The sequence below is a fragment of the Macrosteles quadrilineatus genome, unplaced genomic scaffold (assembly GCF_028750875.1).
Source record: "Macrosteles quadrilineatus isolate MER2022 unplaced genomic scaffold, UCM_ALF_1.0 Scaffold_1__1_contigs__length_201487025, whole genome shotgun sequence".
Taxonomy (NCBI): Eukaryota; Metazoa; Arthropoda; class Insecta; order Hemiptera; family Cicadellidae; genus Macrosteles; species Macrosteles quadrilineatus.
In genome coordinates this window covers 141,223,009-141,243,915 of record NW_026542594.1, presented here as the reverse complement: position 1 = coordinate 141,243,915, position 20,907 = coordinate 141,223,009, and the positions used below count along the sequence as shown (strand labels likewise).

General features: G+C 35.1%; 1 protein-coding gene across 1 annotated transcript in view; it reads left to right on the top strand.

The window, feature by feature from the left end:
- LOC128985859 (tubulin epsilon and delta complex protein 1-like) overlaps positions 1 to 18,165 on the top strand; it is a 30,036-nt gene extending 11,871 nt beyond the window's left edge. The window contains exons 5-6 of the mRNA XM_054405808.1: positions 615 to 791; positions 17,734 to 18,165. Coding sequence (XP_054261783.1) covers positions 615 to 791; positions 17,734 to 18,075 — 519 coding nt within the window. The 3' untranslated portion in view covers positions 18,076 to 18,165. The remainder of the gene's footprint in view (positions 1 to 614; positions 792 to 17,733) is intronic.
- Positions 18,166 to 20,907: the final 2,742 nt, after the last annotated feature.

Genomic DNA, 20,907 nt, shown 5'->3' with positions numbered 1-20,907 from the left:
GACATTCATCGCCAAATGACTGAAGGTCATGTCCCGAATGCAATGAGCGATGGTGAAGTGCGGAAATGGGTTATGTAGTGTAAAAATGGCCGTGAAATGTTTTTCTCCAGTGGTCTTCTTCGAGAAGTCTATGTACTTACCAAAAACACAATTCCTTATGAAATGAGCATTTTCATGTCCATTTAAAACTCCATTTCCTAGCCTATTTCTGCATTTTTTGTGCTATTTACATCAGGGTTATAATCTCCAGTCATCTGGCGATGAATGTCGGCATCGGATATATTTGTTATTTTCAAAAACTTAACACTGATCTTACCTTGAGCGCGACGGGATGTTCAATTGTTTAAAATTATTTAAAAACACACGGCAAAATGTACATGACAGCTACAGAGTTGAAATTTATGTCATTCTGTTCACAATTGCAGCCAGGAAATGGTGATGAGCCTTGTTGCGGCTTACAAGCGAACTATGGATTTATACGCAAAACCGGCCCTTAGTTAAAAATCGCCCTCGTAGCTTATACAATATGTGCTACATGTTTAAAAAAACCTTGTCATAATAGTGTTATTTGACTTTTGCTTGCCAGAAACTTCATAAATCTGTTTATTTTTCAGATTCTTGAAGTCACAACTCATAGCCATAGCTCTTCACACTTGTCTGTTGGAGATTTGGTCATGGGAGGCAGGCCAGAATTGCAACTTGAATTAATTTCAAAGTGTCAGCATTGCATTCCACTTCTCCAGGCATATTCCAGATGGCATAAAAAGAAACATCTCTTTTGGGAGTGGATGGTAAGTTCCAGATACTGTCCGCAAGAAAAGTTCCCTGAGTTCTGGCCTATTCACAGTTTGAAGGTGTTACACTCGTGTGACAATCAGAGCTGCCGTCACTTAGCTCTCCTGGTTACAACTCCAGTTTTTAAAACGTTTTTTTTTTAGCTCGCTTTCTTGTCCGGTACAAATTTTGCAATCAATTTTATACTAACTTCCCGATGAGCTAGAGACTTGAAACTTGAAACATAGCTCACAAATGGAAGACAATGCAATATTATATTATTTAATTTTTATATTTCCCTTGGGCTACGCACCATGGGCTTGTTTTTATTAACTCACTTTCTTGCAAATTTTGATACTTCCCGATGAGCTAGAGACTTGAAACTTGAAACATAGCTCACAAATGGATGACAATGCAATATTATATAATTTAATTTTCATAATTTCCGTTGGGCTACGCCCCATGGGCTTTTTTTATTAGCTCGCTTTCCTACAAATTTTGATATCAATTTTAAACAAAGTTCCTAAAGAGCTAGAGACTTGAAATTTGAAACATAGGTCACAAATGGGTGACAATGCAATATTATATCATTTAATTTTCATATTACCCTTGGGCTACGCCCCATGGGCTTCCAAATTTTCCATGTTTACATTTTGAAAGAATGTAAATATATCAATTAATTTAAGTCAGTTGTAAATAATTAAATTTGACAGTTCGAAGAGTAGAGGTTAAGAAGTAGGGGGGCCACCAGTTGACCGACAAGATACTTGGTCGTCTTGCCACTAGACCGTCTTTTTTAATTAAATAGATAAATACTGAAAACCAGTACGTCGACAAGTTATTTCATCGTCAGTCCAGTTGACCGGCCTGTAAATCTAAATTATTATATACGAGAAACCAACTTGTCGTCAATCCTCCCGACCGACTTACCACTTGCTCGTCTTTTAGGTGGGGATGTGTTGAGCGGCAGTGCCAGCGGCGCGCGCAGCTGTGGAGGGCACTGCAGGCGTACCAACTTCTGTATCTTGTAGCGGCGGTTTTCATTCCGACGATTTTCAGCTATCACAATGCAGCGGACTAGCGAGGTTCTTATTACGTGTAATTGTTTGTTTCTCAATCGATATTTTGTTATACACAGTACAGTGAATATAAATAGGCCTATATTAGTTTACTTCAATGAAATAAATGTTTTATTTAGCTAAATAAATAAAAATACGCCGATTGAACAAATAAAATTGTTACAGACAACAGGAAGTCCTTAATATGATCAAAAAAGTGTTTATCTTTATTAAAAAATTACTGAAATTTGTAAACTTACTGCTGGCGACAAGGGTGGTGCAATACATAGGTTTATCAATAAATAAGATAAACATGGACAACCTTATGCAGCTATAAGTCAGGAAACATTTGTAGAAACATTAAAAAGCAATACCAATTTATGAAATATGATAAAATATTTACAGGAAATGTTGATTACTGTATATACATCGTGAGTATTTCCAGCAGTTACACACTGGTGATCTTTGAGTTGACTCTTTTAAACTCATTGATTATTACTTTTTTTCGTTTTGAAATAAATTCTGTATTACTTTGAAATATCTCGAATTCGAGCAACATGTACACGAGTTTGAATATTAAATTAACTAACATATTTATGTAATAGGAGGGTCAAATATTGTTAACAGTGGTGAGGTAACTACCGTTACATTTATTCAATTGAGAGATAAATACAAATTGATAATACCGGTTATTTAAAGCGTTGTTGTCTATTTTTCCCTCTCTTAAAAAAATAAAATAAAGAATGAATTTAGACTTTTGGTGACATTAGTTTGTACTATTTCTCCTTAAATGACACTGCTGTCTCGGTAAGCAATAGTTATCTCGGTAAACTATTTATTTGCTGAAGTGCACAGTGTGCTACTTAGCCTGAGAAACATCTTTTGTTTTATGATTTTGTTGTAGGCCTATTGAAAACCTTGTCTAGAAGGAATTCCCATTGCCTGTGTTACCGGGGAGAAGTTTTTCTTAGTAAAGTCTGTAGACGTCTTCGGTTTTACACAGAAACATGTAATTATAATTGAAGAAGTACATGTTTTATCCTCTCACGTTGTTGCGTGGACAATACTATGGTGATTCAATTCTGTGTACTTCAATTGTCTAACTGGCCCTAACTGACGCATCCTTGTTTTTTTTTTTACTAAATAATGTAGTCTTTACTTCCGTGGATCTTTGCGTTTTATTGTTTAACTGTCCTCAAGTAAGTCTGTGTTCTGAGTAAGTACTTCAAATGCACGGCACTACTGTATATTCAGATTTTCTAATGAACTATCATAGATAAAAGGAGTATAGACATGTATGTATGACAGAGTATGTCTACTCCTTTTATCTATGGTACTATTTCCAAGTTCATCTGGACGACCCTGCAAATCGTTTCTATTAAAAAAAAATTGTATTTGGTTTATGTTTATGAACTTGTATGAGTGTTGTTAACTAAAGCTAAATTCACATCAAATTAATTAATTTAATTTATTTTAATAGTATTTCTAATTAATTTCAGTTTTAAGAACATATAGTAAATAAATCCTTGTTGAAACGGCTGTACTATCCATGCAATTATTGTCAAACTATATGTTCAAAGATTCCTGGACGGCAATGTTATAATACTAGTTGGAGCAGAGGTACTGGATCTAGGGTTAATACAGTTTTGTGACGTGTAAGGTATATCACTGCAGAAGTAGTTAGCTCAAGAATTATGACGCGGATGACAAAGATTGGTAGCTTTTGCTATAATTATAAAAAAAACCAAGTACATAAAATCATTCACAGTTTTTTTTCACAGTCTATTGAATAGCCTGCAGTTAAGTTCACTCTAATGAAGAATATAGACGTGGCCAGAGTTCCAAACGATTTAAGCAACAACTGTTTACATGAACTATCCTATATGTAAGTTTTTTTTTATAGTGTGCAATGTACTTATTGAATTTTCATTAGTAATATATCATGGCTATATCGTTTATGTAAAAGTATCAAAAGATAGTAAAACGAAAACGAAACAATCAACCAAGACCAGTGACCGAAACAAGTGTCGAGCTGGCGGCGCCGCGCCTACCTCGGGATTCCCCGAGGGCAATAATTAATCTTTGAAGTAACACCGGTAACACTTACTCACTGGCCGACACGGATACCCGCCTACCACCCCCTTTGTGTCGTCACCCTATGACCACCGGTCGGTCAGCCACCCATCCAAGGAAACTCTAGACATCGGCGGCTCTTTGTCGTTCGTTGACCAGCGTATTTTCTAGAGTTGAATGTATACCCTCACTCACACCAGGGAATAAGTAAACTGTAGTAGTTTTCTTGTTTATGAAAATATTTGCATTAAATTAGAAAAAAATCATTTATTTATTTATAAAATGTTATTATTTTACAAAAAAAAAAAACACACTTTTACCCTCCCTGTTGCAGCAAACCTAAGTACTTGTTAAACTTATTCTATTTAAATATGGAATAACTGTGATATTTTCAAAAAGTCATTTTAGTGTAAATCCAATCAGGCAAATAGAAATTTGCTTAGTCTGCAGGTTTGTTGCGGTGGGGGTATATTTCGTCATAAACTCTTTTGCCACTTAAGAATCTTCAATAGTAAAGTGGCAACTAAAACGCGACTCCAGCGACCCAATTCTGGCGGCGCTCTAGAACTACCCGAAGGCCTTTTCCGGTATTACGCGTGCCGCATCACACAAGTAGTTTTCCCGCGCCCCTATTCAAACGCTTGTAGGCGAAGAAAAAGAAAGCGAGTTGACGACCGAGGCTAGGTCGACCCGATCGACTTCGACAGCTGTTTTACTGTCTCTCTCCCTCTCTCTCTCTGTCTTTGGATGTGTAGGGTTGGCGAGGGTTGTAAAATTGCTGAAAGTGAAAGGGACGTGGCTGGCGCTACGTTCCTAGTTTTTGGCCTCTTGATGCTAACACTGGGTCGGCTACTCGAGATCAAACAACAGCGTGTGTTTAGTACAAAATTGGATCCACAGTCACATCTATCTATATCTATACTTATTTAATACGCAAGCAGGATTTTTGTGACAATTATTCCTCCGAAACTACTGAACCGATTGACATGTTTTTGGTGTCATTGGAAAGAGCGTAACGTGAAGTTGTGCAGGAAACTTTCTTTTTAGGTAAATAATTAGAGAGTGAGGCCCTGGGACCCTTTAAAGTTTCGTATTTCTCCATAAGATTAACACGGGAAACAAACATTGTTTTGAAACTCCAGCTGTTGTCAGGAATTAAATATTAATAATTAGTTGCTCCCCATGGAAGCATGAGAGTTCTGTAGAGTTTGTAGCCTACACCTTATTGTCTACAAATTGGCTAAATAACTTAGGTACAGTACATTATAAAAGCTGACAGACTTTTTATTTTGACTTAAATTGTAAGCTTACCATTTCCCGTCCATGGGCAGTTTGATAGTTAAAAAATAACCCTTTAAACTGGAATAGGACTGTTATGTAAATTGTGAGTATTTCCATTAGTTAATAATCTTTTAGTTGACTCTTTTAAAATCATCGGAAATTATGACTGTTATTAGTTTTTTAACAAGTCATTTGTTTATATGTAACTCCTGTACTTCTTTGCAATTGCTCGATTTCGAGCAACATGTACACTAGTTAAGCTATAATTTTATACAATAGCTAAGATATTCCACATTCCAACCAAATATCTGGCCGAAAGTAGTTTTTGATTGCATTTTAATTGAATAATTTGTAACGAATCGAATTAAACCACGAATCGGACATACCATGATCCGTATGTCAAAATGTATGTTTTAATAGGTGAGGAATCCGATTATGGTATTTTTAAACTTTCAAAAATGTATGGTTTAGGCTGTAGAGATAAAATTACGGTGAAAATCAAATATATAATTTAAACGATTTTTTGTGTTGAAATTCTAAAATAAAATTCTTAACTCCTACCCCAAAATATACCGATTCATAATGTTTATTACAACTATGATCGATGATGTAGCCATAAGGTCGATACAAATTCCTATATTTCGCGCGACGAATATGAAAATATATAGATTTTTATTAAGGAACGGATTGTGCAAATATATTGATCCGTATGTCGAAATGTATGTTTTAGTAGGTGAGGAATACGATTTTGGTATTTTCAAAGTTTCGAAAATGTATGGTTTAAGCTGTAGAGAGAAAATTACGGAGAAAATCAAATATTGATTTTAAAAGATTTTTTTGTGTTGAAATTCAAATATAAAATTCTTAACTCCTACCCCAAAGTATGCCGATTCATAATGTTTATTACAACTATGATCGAAAATGTAGCCATAAGGTCGATACAAATTCTTATATTTCGCGCGACGATTATGACAATATATAGGTTTTTATTAAGGAACGGATTGTACAAATATATTGATCCGTATGTCAAAATGTATGTTTTAATAGGTGAGGAATCCGATTATGGTATTTTTAAACTTTCGAAAATGTATGGTTTAAGCTGTAGAGAGAAAATTACGGAGAAAATGAAATATTGATTTTAAAAGAATTTTTGTGTTTAAATTCAAATATAAAATTCTTAACTCCTACCCCAAAATATGCCGATTCATAATGTTTATTACAACTATGATCGATAATGTAGCCATAAGGTCAATACAAATTCTTATATTTCGCGCGACGATTATGAAAATATATAGGTTTTTATTAAGGAACGGATTGTACAAATATATTGATCCGTATGTCGAAATGTATGTTTTAGTAGGTGAGGAATACGATTTTGGTATTTTCAAAGTTTCGAAAATGTATGGTTTAAGCTGTAGAGAGAAAATTACGGAGAAAATCAAATATTGATTTTAAAAGATTTTTTGCGTTGAAATTCAAATATAAAATTCTTAACTCCTACCCCAAAATATGCCGATTCATAATGTTTATTACAACTAACTATGATCGAAATTTAAACTGTGTCTATTTAAACTGTGCGTGACACAATGATGATAATATCTTACTTTTGTCATTTTTGGCTAGATAAGCTAATACGATAAAAATCAATGGCAGCGTTATTAAGAAATGTAAGCATTTCAAGTTGATCGAATAGTGGAACTAATTATGTGGAATGTTTTCTGAATAGCATTAGACACTGTGACGTTTGACTTATTTCCAAAGTCAACGAACACTGATAACCAGTGCAAATTTTAATCCAATATACCATGTGGTCCTATTGTGGTTTAATGTCAAATGCTCTTTCATTTTCAAGATGAGCTCGCTCGCATCAATCAAACACGTCCTGGTTGATGTTCGTTTACTACGCTCAATCCGGATATTGTGGCTACACAAATACCAATAAAAATAATCAATTATAATCAGCTATTCGCTTAATTAATTTTGAAATATTTAAATTGTTCAGATCAGACAAATTGACAACAAAAATTGCGTTGTAAAAAGTCACTATGAGATATTGCTGATGAAGGTATGCGAAGGGGTGGCAAGGTCATCCAACGCGGCTTCTCTTTCATCTACGCAGTTCTAGGCTTCTCTGGACTTCCCCAATACTTTCGTTCTCACGCCGATGAAGGACAGGTCAGGTTGATTGGAAATGGAAAGAAGTTGTAAAAGGTGCTTGTCATATTTATGATAGTCTCTATTCATTTAGGGCTTATAAGGGTGTTGTTAAGTTAGGGAAAGCAGACGCGGTGGCGTTCTTTTGAAGATATTGACCGCCCTAGTGGCAAGTCCTGCACCCGTGGACTTTCCCCGAGGCTTCGGTTCTCACAGTGATGTACGTCCAGAGAATTGTAAATTAAAACTGATTTATATAAGTTCCTCGTTATTTTTACGATAGTACCTTACCTATTCGGTGAAGGTTTTTAGGGGTGTTCTTAAGTAAGAGAATAGGGATGACAGACACGGTGGCGTTCTTTAGAAGTGGTAGGTCCCGCTCCCGTCAACTTAAATATTTGAAGGGTTTGGTATTTTTTTTGTTTGGAGCAAATATAAGCATTTGTCAATTATATAAGGCAAGGACTATACAGATCTTAGCATACACAGCATATACAGCATATACAGACATTATTTTCTTCCGCGTTCTCTTTCCATTGCGATTACTTATATAGTTAAGTCTTTTAGCGAATTTCCCTATAGGGAAGTAGTTATTACCGTAGGTCTCATGGTAAGACTTAGGCCCGGGACCGATTTACTTTTTCATTTTGGTGTCCCCAGAGGCCAAAAACACCATTCGTTCAAATTTTTATATATGTATGTATATATATATATATATATATGTGTGTGTGTGTGTGTCCGTGAACACGATAACTTGAGTAATTTTTATCCGATTTTGATGAAATTTGGTTTGAAGGTATAAGGCGGGATCGCGATCCAGCATGATCGGATCATGGGAACAGGGTTTTATGGGGGGTTTTATGGGGTAAAAATTGGTTTTTCTCACTTTTGACCCTCAATACACAACATTTCCCAATTTTTCTCTAAACCTTCTTAAAGAGCTTTAAAAAACAAACAATTCAGTATATCAAAGTGTTTTTGTACAGTAATTGGTTACGGAGAAAATTTAAAAAAATGGTAAATTTAAAATTCCCATGTTATTCTTATGGAGAATATTGTAAAATGTTGTAGTTTGCTTGTTTATGGATATCTTTTGATCAAACTTGGCAAATATATTCATTTTATACGAAGCAATAATTATTTTACTTAAAACACGTACTTTATTAGTTTCCTAGTAGCAGCAAACCTAGGTACTCGTTAAACCTAATGTTATTTAAATAGATCAATTGAAAATCAATTCAGCCAAATGGAAATTCGCTTAGACGGCAGACGGCAGGTTTGCTGCGGCGGGGGTATTTTGTTTTACTTGCGATATCAGTAATGCTCCATATTTATTATGTTGCCAATTTATTGTTAATTTGTATTTTTCAAGTTTCTATGTTAGTTTTACCTGATATTCTCACAGCAATGGCCTTTTCGAACAGAAACAAGTAATATTGGCACGGGCTTGGAAATATGTTTCAAATCAGGCGAAAGTACTTGGAATCACACGATTAGCCGACATTTATTTATGTTATAGAAAGGATTTCATGTGTTCTAAATAACAATCTCTCTAGACATCGCCAGAAGTTATTTTACCATCCATGCGATTCGGGCAACTTTGTCTAGCGATCCTTTAAGCTCGTGATACCCAACATCTGTTGACCGTTATTAAGTCACTGGTATCGCGGTTGGTTAGTAAGTATTCCTTTGGTTAGTAATACATCATAAAACCCAAATACATTAAATAATCAATGCTCAATAGCATTCATAGGAATGCCCTTTTCCTTTGTATTGTATTTTGTAATTTGTTACTCTAGTATAGACTAGTTGTTTCCAGTTAATATTAACTATACAGTATCTATTTAAAAATCATTAAAAAAATTTAATTACCTTTTAACTTCTCAATACAAAAAAAGGAAGAATTTTAAGCGCTTAACTTTTAACCAACCGTAAATAAAAATCTTAAGCTCAATACTGTTTTAATAAAGGTTTTAACAGAGTAGGCTTAGAATACTGACTGACAGACCAGTTAAAATGTTTATCTTACTTTTAAAATGTTAAATAAGAAACTCTTCACATACCATGTCTTTTTGTAAACACTCTAACGTCTTCAGCCAAATGACCTTGGTTTCGTTGTTCTTTAACCATTATTTTTAGATCATCAAAAGCGCGGCATCTTGACATTGTTACGTACAATTCCCCATGCTGTAAGCAGGGGATGCAGCTCTAGCAGATAAAGACCAACTTTTCGAGGACGAATTTTAGAGGAACACTCGTTTTCCAGCTGAACTTCAAGTAATAATTTCAAGACTTCATCATTCATAACTTTCGCCATTAATCTGGTTCTATTAACCAGTCCTTTTTTTGGATTTAATTTTCTTAGTAAAATTACAATTACACCTTTTTTGACATAACTTGCGAGGAGGTAAACCCTTATCGAGGAGGAAAATATGTCATTCTGAACAGTGTACAGACAAAACTCTAATTTTATTTGCAGATATTTTATATACAGCACCATTTGATTAACTGTATTTTTTCACTTCTATAACAGATTTCGTTTCTCATGACGCTTGATGAACGACTTATACACCTAATAACAACTTACTTAAATAGGCAATCCTAACGAACTACTGTTGCAGTAAACTTAACTGTTACACATGTTTGAAATTTACAACATCTTGCATAATTACAATACTTTGTGCCTGTTGGCTACTATGAATCGTTTGGATTAATTTAAGATATTAAACTTTTTTGATATAGGCCTACACAAGGTAAATTGACCTCCATGTTACCCAAAATTATACACAGGTCCTATATATATACTAGTGTACATGTTGCTCAAATTCAAGCAATTGCAAAGTATTACAGGGGTTATTTCAAAACCAATAACAGTCATATTTAAAAAAGTTTAACTCAAAGTTTAAAAAGATATATATATTATATTGTTTAAAAAGAGTTTAAAAAGAGTCAACTCAAATATTACCATTGTGTAACTCAGACCCTGATTACCTAAATCCCTGATCTTCGTTATTGATAAACCTTAAGCATTCCGGCTGGTTTTCTCCTTCTCAAAATGCCTCGCTGTACAGGCAACACATGTCATTGATAGAGGGTCAAATTGAGAACGAAAAGTCTTTTAGGGGTAGTGTTAGCTCGCATTCGTAACCTAATAGTTGAGATTGTCCAGGGTCAGGTGCTGACGTGTACGCCTCCTTTCTATGTTTCGTTGTTGTCGCGTCGGAGGCATTTAAAAGAAAAAAACAACAAATAAACAAATTATAGCTACACAAAACAACGATAAATGCACAAATTTAAGTTACAATCATGCTAACACGATCTGTCATAGCGACACAAAGCAACGATAAATATATAAATTCAAGATACAACCATACTAACACGGTCCGTTTTCGTTTTGGGGGTTATGTTTACACAAACTCAAATAGTAAATAAATTTACTCAATGCGTTTCATTGAATCGAAAAATAAATAACAGTAATTAAATTATACAGCTGATCAAAATGTAAACAATTATGTTCTTCATAAGGATAACATGGGAACTTTCAAAGCCACTGGGGCAGAACCCAAGGGACTTTGTAAAAAATGTAAGGCCAGTTGGCAAATCTACGCGACACGCTCTTTCCAATGAGATGTCAATGGATAAAATCGGTTAAGAAATGGCGGAGGAGTTCAACCGACAAAGTTTCATGTAGCGTATTAATTATATATATATATATACACCATATTACCACACTACAAATGTAATTCTACAATATACGGTACGTAGTTTTATCCAAACAAACGATCAAAACCCCCTAATGATATTGTTATTTGATTCAATAGTCAATGCACATAAGCGAGTCTTATCTTTCAAAGCAGATTAAATAATACAAAGGCAGAGGAATGCGCGAGAACGAGGTCACTTCACGGTTGCTATAGAAACGACGAAACTATCCATTAGAATTGCGCGCCAACGTCAACTAAACTCCAGACTGTATAAACACGCCGAGTGTGTAGTGTTCGACGGAGCTAGGCTACTTTCAGTTGGCAAGACTGGCTTCTAGCCTCGAGCGACGTGGTTCAACCACGAGGAGCGCCTCAAACTCCTGGGTAATCCCCGGTTAGCTCCTCCCACTCTGCCCCCTATCCCCACCTAAAAGACGAGCAAGTGGTAAGTCGGTCGGGTCGATTGACGACAAGTAGGTTTCTCGTATATAATAATTTAGTTTTACAGGCCGGTCAACTGGAATGACGATGAAATAACTTGTCGACGTACTGGTTTTCAGTATTTATCTATTTAATTAAAAAAGACGGTCTAGTGGCCAGACGACCAAGTATCTTGTCGGTCTACTGGTAGGCTCCCTAAGAAGTACAGGTTATGCTCCCATGAGATTCTTTATACAAACAAACATTTCAAAATAAAGATAAACAATCTGATTTCAGAAGTAAAGGTGTTTGTTAATAATTTCAATTGTTATTTAATTTAGTATTCCATAAAGTAAGCAATAAATTAAATAGATTGATATATTTATAGTTAGTAGGTGGGCCATACATTCAATCTAATACATAATTATATGAAAATAAACTCAAATAAACCCTAGATTTCCCACATGCCTCTGTCTTAATCTGATATAGATGCTTGAAAAAGATTTAACAAACAAACACATTAAAAACTAAAAAGTAGAAAATAATGTATAAATAAAAATGTTTTTAAAACAAAACGTTTTTAAAAGCACTAATAAGTAGAAAATAATTTACAAATATGTGGAGAGTATAAATACTTGTAAGATTTAAAACTAAAAACGTGGGGTGCATGCAATTGATATAATAGTTCAATAGGTGAAGGTAATTGTAAATTATCTATTGTATGCACCCCACGTTTTTCGTTTTAAATCTTACAAGTATTTATACTCTCCGCATATATATAAATTATTTTCTACTTATTAGCGCTTTTAAAAACATTTTTATTTATACATTATTAATTTAATATATTATGTATGTCATAACTAACTATTTTTACTTTCACTAATGCAAAACTGCAATGGCTTAATGCAACTTTTTGCTGTCCATTTAGTTTAAATGTGATAGTAAAATTAATAAATTATATTTATAAATGTTTACAGATTTGAGGCACAGTGATATTACTTACTAACTTACTTACTGAAGTGGCCACTGGTACCTTAAGGGGCGGTTCACGAGCTCGGGACTTCATAGTTCACGACCAGACGTTGGTCCCGTAGTATATAAGGGACGACCAAAAAAATGGGTTCATGAGACAGAGCATATATGTGAAAGCCGTGCTTATTTTTGGTCGAGACCAAATCAAAGCGAGGCCTAGTGGCAGGAATTCGCAGGGAATTTTTGTTGAGATGTCGGTAACAACAGCCTGTAAACACATAAATGAAGCTACTGCTCCTGACTTACACACTTCCAAACCTTCCTTACAGTAGGGTGATCGTGAAAAAAGGATGAACCAAAACATCCAAAACGATTATTATTCACGTATTTTATTGTCTCAAAGCTTGCCTATAATAATCTATCAAAGTTTATTGATTTATAAACATAACAAACCACCTTTGTATGAAATCAGATAATTTAAGTCTTTAGCGAAATAGATTTTTCTGTGTGCATCATTGTAGTTCAATTTAGATATGCATGATATAAAATAACCGAGTATTTATAACCGGATGAATACCTATTTTCATAAATGTCCGATGATTTATGATGGTTTTTTTTTTGATAGGCTAATTTTACCTAAACCTATTTTAATGGTACAATTGGAAGATCTATAAGTATTGAAACATATTTAGAAGTACTGACTATTTAGAAATCGTGGTTGTAATCTAAGAGTATTCTTTCCAGTTATTCTTACACACTTTAATAGTCTAGCTGTAAAATGTTGAAAATAATATTCTGTAGTTCACTCGTAATATTATTTATGTAAACAGCTATGGTTTTTTACATTTTGTGTTGTTGCGATTTTTTATATCTGTTTCATTGGGATCACAGCGCGTCCAGAGTTAGGAAAAAAATGGTTTATACTTGTGAGCATAGTTTTAAGCTGGTGGTATGCGAGGTAGCGGTGGTACGTAGTAGTCAACATAGTCAAGTTATTCCATAGTCACATTCACTCCACAGACACTAGTGAGTGTGAGTACAACACACGACTGTGTTATCACCGCGAACCGTAATCAACGACTGCCGGTACGCTTGATGTTTCCCACGGTGGTAAAACTATTTCTGACAATTTTGTAGATAACGTTGGTTTAACTGTGTCTGATATTCATATTTGTATTTTACACATAATTTTATCATTAAAAGTTGTAAAAAGTTGGTTTATCAGTAAAAATATCTTTGAAATGATACTACTTTGTTACGTGCATAATTTATTGGTCGTTTCGAGTTGTTTGATGCATTTTTTTACGTTTTATGAGCCTTTTTACAATTTTTTCATTTTTGTGATATGGCTTTGTGGGTAATGAAATTGTTCGGATTTTAATGAGGAACCATATTTTAACATTAAAAAATCATGAAAATAAAGGAGGTAAAACCAGCATGATGTCAACTTAAACCTGTCTGATACTAGGTCTGAGCTGGAGACCAAACACCATTGTTCTTTTGGGCTCAGACCATCTCCTTTGAGCTCGGACTTGACTCGTGAATCCAACGGGACTAATTATCGAAAGCCAGGACTATCTGTAATTGGACTCACGAACCCAACTTTTAAAACCAGGTTTTATCCCTGCACTAATTGTGTGGAGCCTATCAGTTTGGTCTGCGACTTATAAAGTCTCGAGCTTGTGAACCCGGGTTTTTAAGCTGCAGCGCAAATACCGGTTATTTCCGGATTCTTGGCTCGGACTACGATAAACCCAAGCTCGTCAACCGCCTCTAAGAGGTACTTGGCCTCGCCCACGCACTGCCTCCAGGTGTCTCTATCTTGAGCTTCATTTTCACTTCTTCCCAATCTTCTAACATCTTTTTGAACTTGATCCCTCCATCTTAGCTTAGGCCGTCCTGGTGGTCTTCTGCCTTCGGGGTTTCTATCAAGTATGTTCCTCACTCCAGAGTTTTCCTGTCTTCTCATAGTATACCCAAACAATCTCAACCGTCTACTTTTGACTTCCGCTACAATGTCTGGGTCATTGTAGTGCTCCCTAATCTCGGTGTTATGTTTTCTCCTCCATACTACATCATTGAGCATCGGGCCAAATACCTTTCTAAGGACTTTGTTTTCATATGTTATTATTTTCTGTCTTTTTGCTCATTACCCACATTTCTGATCCATATAGTATAACCGGTCTTAGCATTGTTTTGTAAATATGTAATTTGGTGTTGTGGGATAGTAATTTTGAGCTTAACAATTTGTTACACGCATAAAAGTTTCTGTTAGCTCAATTTAACCTGCTTATTATTTTTAATTCTTCATTGTTATTGTCTGTTAATAGTACTCCTAAAATAAATGTTTGTGTCTGTTCAGAACAAAAACTGAGTTTGTAAAATTTTAATAGTGAAACTATTTAACCTTTTTAATGAAGAAAAAAATATATTTATCAATTTTCCAAAAGTATACTAAGATTTTTAGTGTAGGCCTACCGGTATATTTAAGTATAATACACATTATATTGCGACAATTAAAAGTTTTATTCTCAACTTTTTCTTTTAAAAAGTGAAATATGTCGTTTGACCATGATAGTCTCTTTTGACACTGTTTGCCTTATAAATAAACCTTGCAAAAACCCTCATTTTGACCCAATGTCCACGTCAATCACACGGTTTGATGCAATCATGTCAGTTAACATACAATCAGAAAGAAAATTAGCTTTTTCTTTTTACCTTTTCTGCTCCCTTAGCTACCGGTACCTTATTTCTTGCAAATACTTGAACCCCAGACTGACAATACCAGGTCCTTCAATTAATAATTTCCTTTTAGAACCACATTTCCTTTACTTGAATCTCATATCTTTCAGGAGAGGGCGAAGTACCCATTCGCTCCATTTGAAATTTATTCTGTCTCTCAAAACCAGTAACAGTTTTTTACACATAATTTCCTTGTTCATGTAAAAATCATGTATTATATCTTACAGTTATATCAAAACTAGCTATCTAATTTAATGTTGATCAGCCCTTGTGCGTTTTCCCAGGTGTATTCAGTTTTTCATACTGAGTTTACACCTGCTTTCCTAATTCTTTTAATAGTTTTTCCTTAAACATTGCAATAGTTTGAATTTCTGTTGCTTTTTCTATCGGCCCTAATGACTTTTTGTCTTTACACTTATTCACAGAACTGAATCACCCGTAGAATGAAATCCCTCTCTCCACTAGTTGTATGGTCGAACCACATTTTCTAACAAAAACGCAAGCTTAAGTTTTTCCATAGCGGCAAGCAACGTACAAATCAAAACAGATATCACTGCACGAAGACAGTAGACTGCTCTGAAGCAAATGATGCGTCCACCCCACCTACTCACCAAAACAAAGATATTAGTAATTATGATGAACAAATGTTTACAGATACATACAGTATATGCCGAGGGCCATCATGCTTAGGGCCAGCAAAAGGTGTGTGATAACCTCCAAAAACTGCTGCATTGGCCCTGGCTCAAGGCGTGTCCTCCTGATTGCGAACAACCCTGATTGCGAACAGCCCAGTCTGCGAACATGATTGGGTTTACGAGGGGGGGGGGGTCGTCTGTGGGGTGGGGAAAATTCCCGATTGGGAACACATTTAGAGAGGTCGGGGTTTCCAACCCATTCTATTCAGGCCATTGACAGAATGATTTGGCCAGAATCACAAATCAAGACTGGTAATATACATACTGTACCAGTCAGGACTAATTTTTCAATGTTCTTGAAGACACATAATATCTTCATGAGACATAGTACGTAAAGCCGCATTCTTCCAGACTCACAAATCCGCTCTGATTATACTTAAAGTGGCTGTTTATTAATATGTTTGGCTAACAATAATAAAATAATCTTAAAAAAAAGTTACAAAACAATGATTTCATACGAATACTGCAGTTTTACTAGCCTAAATAACATGAAAATACATTCTAAACAAAAATATCAGCCCGTGTCTCCTGTTTAGCAGCAGTGACTCGACCATTTTTACAGATTCCAAATATTTGTTTGCAGTCTGGATGAATTTACCCTGGTTCGCTGGGGCGTAAAAAGGGGTAATATATGACTCACCAAGTCACCAAAAATCCAAGGGTGATGAAACCAGTCCTGGACCAAGAAACACTAGAGAGTAGAGGCGGTACATGAACGGAAGCCATAGGTGGATGGCAGATGACGACGTCTCGGGAAGAGGGTAGCCAATTTGTAGATTGTGTAGAAATGAGGGAAGTGTGCACATTTTTTGGGGGGGAACACTTGATGTGGCTAATACACTGAAGTTGACACAGGTTCTGGGCACTCACGGCAAAGACCCGGTGGGTGGAACTGCTAGGCGGCAGCGGCGATAAAGTACGTTTTAAATAATTAATTGTAAAAACATTTTTTACTGAGTTTGACGTTGAGACAGTTTAATTGTTCGTGACAAACGATTGAAGAGCAATAGAGAGTCCGAGAAGTGGTTTTAGCGGTAAAAGTTTATAAATAGAGAAAGAGTAACTAAATACAGCGTAATGCACGTATTCAGCCGAGGAGAGGTACATTTCAACTGAACATTATTTTGGGAGGGGGAATGTTGCTTTGTCAATGTTTCTTAGAGGGGTAACGCAAATTTGTTCATGTCCATATGTTGCCAAATTTTTTACCAATAGGATTCGTCCTGTATCGGGCAACACAGCCGAGATAGTGTGTGTGTTTTGGATAGGCTTGTGTGAGTGAGACTCTAACATTTGATATATCAATTCTTAATCGGATTGAAATAAGATTTTAAAAAAGCTATCACTAATTCGATAATAATAATAAATATAGTAATAATTACTTAAATACAAAACATTTGCGATCTGAACTGTTCGCAATTAGGACTCAACCGATCAAGTGACTTCATAGCAATGAGGACAGTACATAGGGAAGTATGTGATAAGAATGTTATCTTTATAAAAATGTAGGCTAAATGATCCAAACTTCTTTTATTAAATTTAGATCCGGGACTGATTTCTTCCATATTGATGATTAAAGAATTCCAGTAAAATAAAGTTATAAAAAATAAACACTGTTTGTGTTTAGAATTTTTGAACACCCAAACCTTTAGGAATTTACTCACATCTTGGGGTGGATCCCATTTATAAATACCTGACCTTTTAGGTATTTGCCCACCACAAGTTACCACAAGCCGTTTATTTATTAAGTAATCTATAACTAATGGTATTTGAAACTAACATGTTTATAATTCAATTAACATGATACTCAACCACATGCCACAGTAAGACTAGTTTGATGAGTGCCATGTATCCATGCAGATGTCAGTGGTTGAAGAAGAGTTCAAGACTAACAGCTCACACCTGTCAGCTGCTGGTGCTGCTCATTTACACAATTTCTTGGGAAAAGTCAAACAAGATCTTCAGAAACCACAAATTGACAAACAAAGTTCATCCATCAACAACAACTTGCCATTAGGAAGGAGGCTACACATTGATCAAGATGGGGTCATTGTAGACTCTATGATTGAACAAATGGATTTGAAAATTGAAGACTTAACAAAGCGTAACCAAGACATGTTTGATCAAATAACAAATAGATTAAAAACGCGTAATAATAAGGATGCAATCACCTCTATTTTACAATCATTTTTTTTATGTTGACCACATGAAGATAAATTTGAGAAGCAAGGGATCTGCTACTGACCTACCTGCTTTAGATAATTTAAATATTTAATGAAAAAATAAAGTATATAAGCTTTGATTTTTGTAATCTTCTTGTAATTTTTGTTACACCCTACAGCTTAAATTGGAGTTTTATAATATTTTAGGCCAGCTTGAAATTATGGTTATTTCAAAATTTGTTAGTAAGTGTAGCACAATAATACATGTTTGCATGTTTGTGTAATATTGCTGACAAAAATTTTAAATGTAGCAATTGCCAACCATATTTAACACTTTAAAACCAAAGCCCGAGTATGGCTTAGGGTGTTAGTTCGTTGAATCTCACCTGCGAGCGCTAGAGTGCTTATAGCGGCACTAGTCACGTTTGGCCGATGGTGCATGGTAGCTCAGTTGGCTAAGGCGATACACTGTTAAGTCTAGTGTTGAGGTCCTTCTACATGCTCGGTTTTGAATCCTGTACGTACATGTGCAATCCATATACAGGGTGAGTTTTAATTGTCCCCCCCCCCAACTTTTTTCTACATTTTTTCAAATATCAATCCCAGACCACTTCCAAACATTGTTGGGTAGTGAGTACTTCATTTTGACTAGGTGGTCATTTCCGGCCGCCATCTTGGATCCGCCATCTTGGATGCAAAATATTTTTTTCAAATGTAAAGGTGTGGTTGTGACCCATTATTTCGAACTAGATTTTTACCCTGATTACAATGCCGCAAACAGTTTTTAAAAATCTTGATTCATACCAAAGTTATGAGGACTTTTTAAAACTTTATTTTTAGCCCATTTTAACATTGTGCATTTACAAACTATGACCATAATCTCAAAATAGTGCTAGATAAAGATAAGTATACACTACCAGTCATTGCCAACCTATTTCCACTTGGTTATGAATGATGTATTTTTTTCGGCCGCCATCTTGGATCTGCCATTTTGAAATGTGATAAATTATTTTAAATATAAAAGGGGTGTTGTGACCCATCATTTTGGATTACTTTTTTAAGCTGTCGTCAATTCCATGATCCATTTTTCATTTTCATATTTTGATTTTGAAATATTAACATTTTTAACAAAAATATTGCAATGTTTCATAAATAAAACTTGATAACAAAAAATGGATAGCGGCATTGAGTTTAGCTTAAAAAAAGTAGTTCGAAATGATGTGTCACAACACACACTTCATATTTAAAATAATTTATCCCATTTCAAAATGGCGGATCCAAGATGGCGGCCGAAAAAAATACATCAGTCATAAATAAGTGAAAATAGTTTTACAATAACTGGTAGTGTATACTTATCTTTATGTAGCACTATTTTGAGATTATGGTCTTAGTTTGTAAATGCACAATGTTAAAATGGGCTAAAAATAAAGTTTTAAAAAGGCCTCATAACTTTAAAATGAATCAAGATTTTTAAAAACGGTTTACGGCATTGTAATCAGGGTAAAAATCAAGTTCGAAATAATGGGTCGCAACCCCACCTTTACATTTGAAAAAAATATTTTGCATCCAATATGGCGGATCCAAGATGGCGGCCGGAAATGACCACCTTGTAAAAATGAAGTACTTACTACCCAGCAATGTTTGGAAGTGGTCTGGAATTGATATTTGAAAAAATGTAGAAAAAAGTTGGGGGGGGACAATTAAAACTCACCCTGTACATACATATGCTCAATAATGTATGGCTTAGCTGGTAGGAGAAGCCCACTTCAAATAAACGGTGACCGGCTTGGGTGGAAGTTGACGGCATTATTGAGTTCGATAGGGATTTCACATAACACATATTTTGCTTCGTTTTACATTAGTATAAAAGAGGAGGATACAGATTTTTCATTTGTTGCTTTTCTTTTAGTTAAATATGGTGTTAAAATAAATCTTATACTTATAAAAGGCAAATACCACTCACTCACTCAAACACTGATAACTACAGGGTGGCGCAAAAAGGATGGTCGGATTTGAACTGCGTAGTACTAGTAAGGGGGAGGGTTGTGTCCACTGCCGGCCGTCTGTAAGTCGACCATAGTATCCAATTTGCCACGATATGGTGCAATAGACGGTCGAGCACCTCGTTTTTGCTGTGGAACAGTTTTTTCAAAAACAGTGAACCTTTTATTACGGTGCAGTGGTACATGTTTCAACAACATTTTAGTGTAGCCTGTAACGGACTGGTTCCTGATCGTAGATCAATATCACGTTGGGTGACTGCATTTCGGACAACAGGGTCTGTCATTAGTGGTAAATCTACTGGACTTCCACGAACGGCAGTTACTCCAAAAAACATAGTGACTGTAAGAGCATCAGTGCTTCGAAGTCTGTTTATGGTTTGATTGACATAGCCTACTACTGTAGCGACTTTTTACAAGGTTTTTTTTTTGCAATGTGGCATTTTAAAGTATCCAGATTATTTATGTGTAAAATCATTTGCGTTATATTCATTTAAAAACCGACCATCCTTTTTGTGCCAACCTGTATATCTAAAATACTACAACCTATACTAACTCAGGAATTGAAATAGAAGTTCCAATCAATCGCTAGGTGTGCAATAGGAAGCGTTTTCAAGAAATTTCATCAGGGGCCCCAGTGGCCTTTAAAGTTCCCATTTTATCATTATGGAGGAAAGATTTATTGACATTTGAACGGACAAATACTTTTAATCTACACTATTTATTATAAAGGAAACAGCCAGTTATATGTAATTACCTAGTTAAAATGAAAATATTTGCATTATTAAAAAAAAAAAAATCGTGTTATCATCGTAATTAATAAGGATTTGTCAACAACATATGATTTCTTAACACATGGTTTATGTTATTGT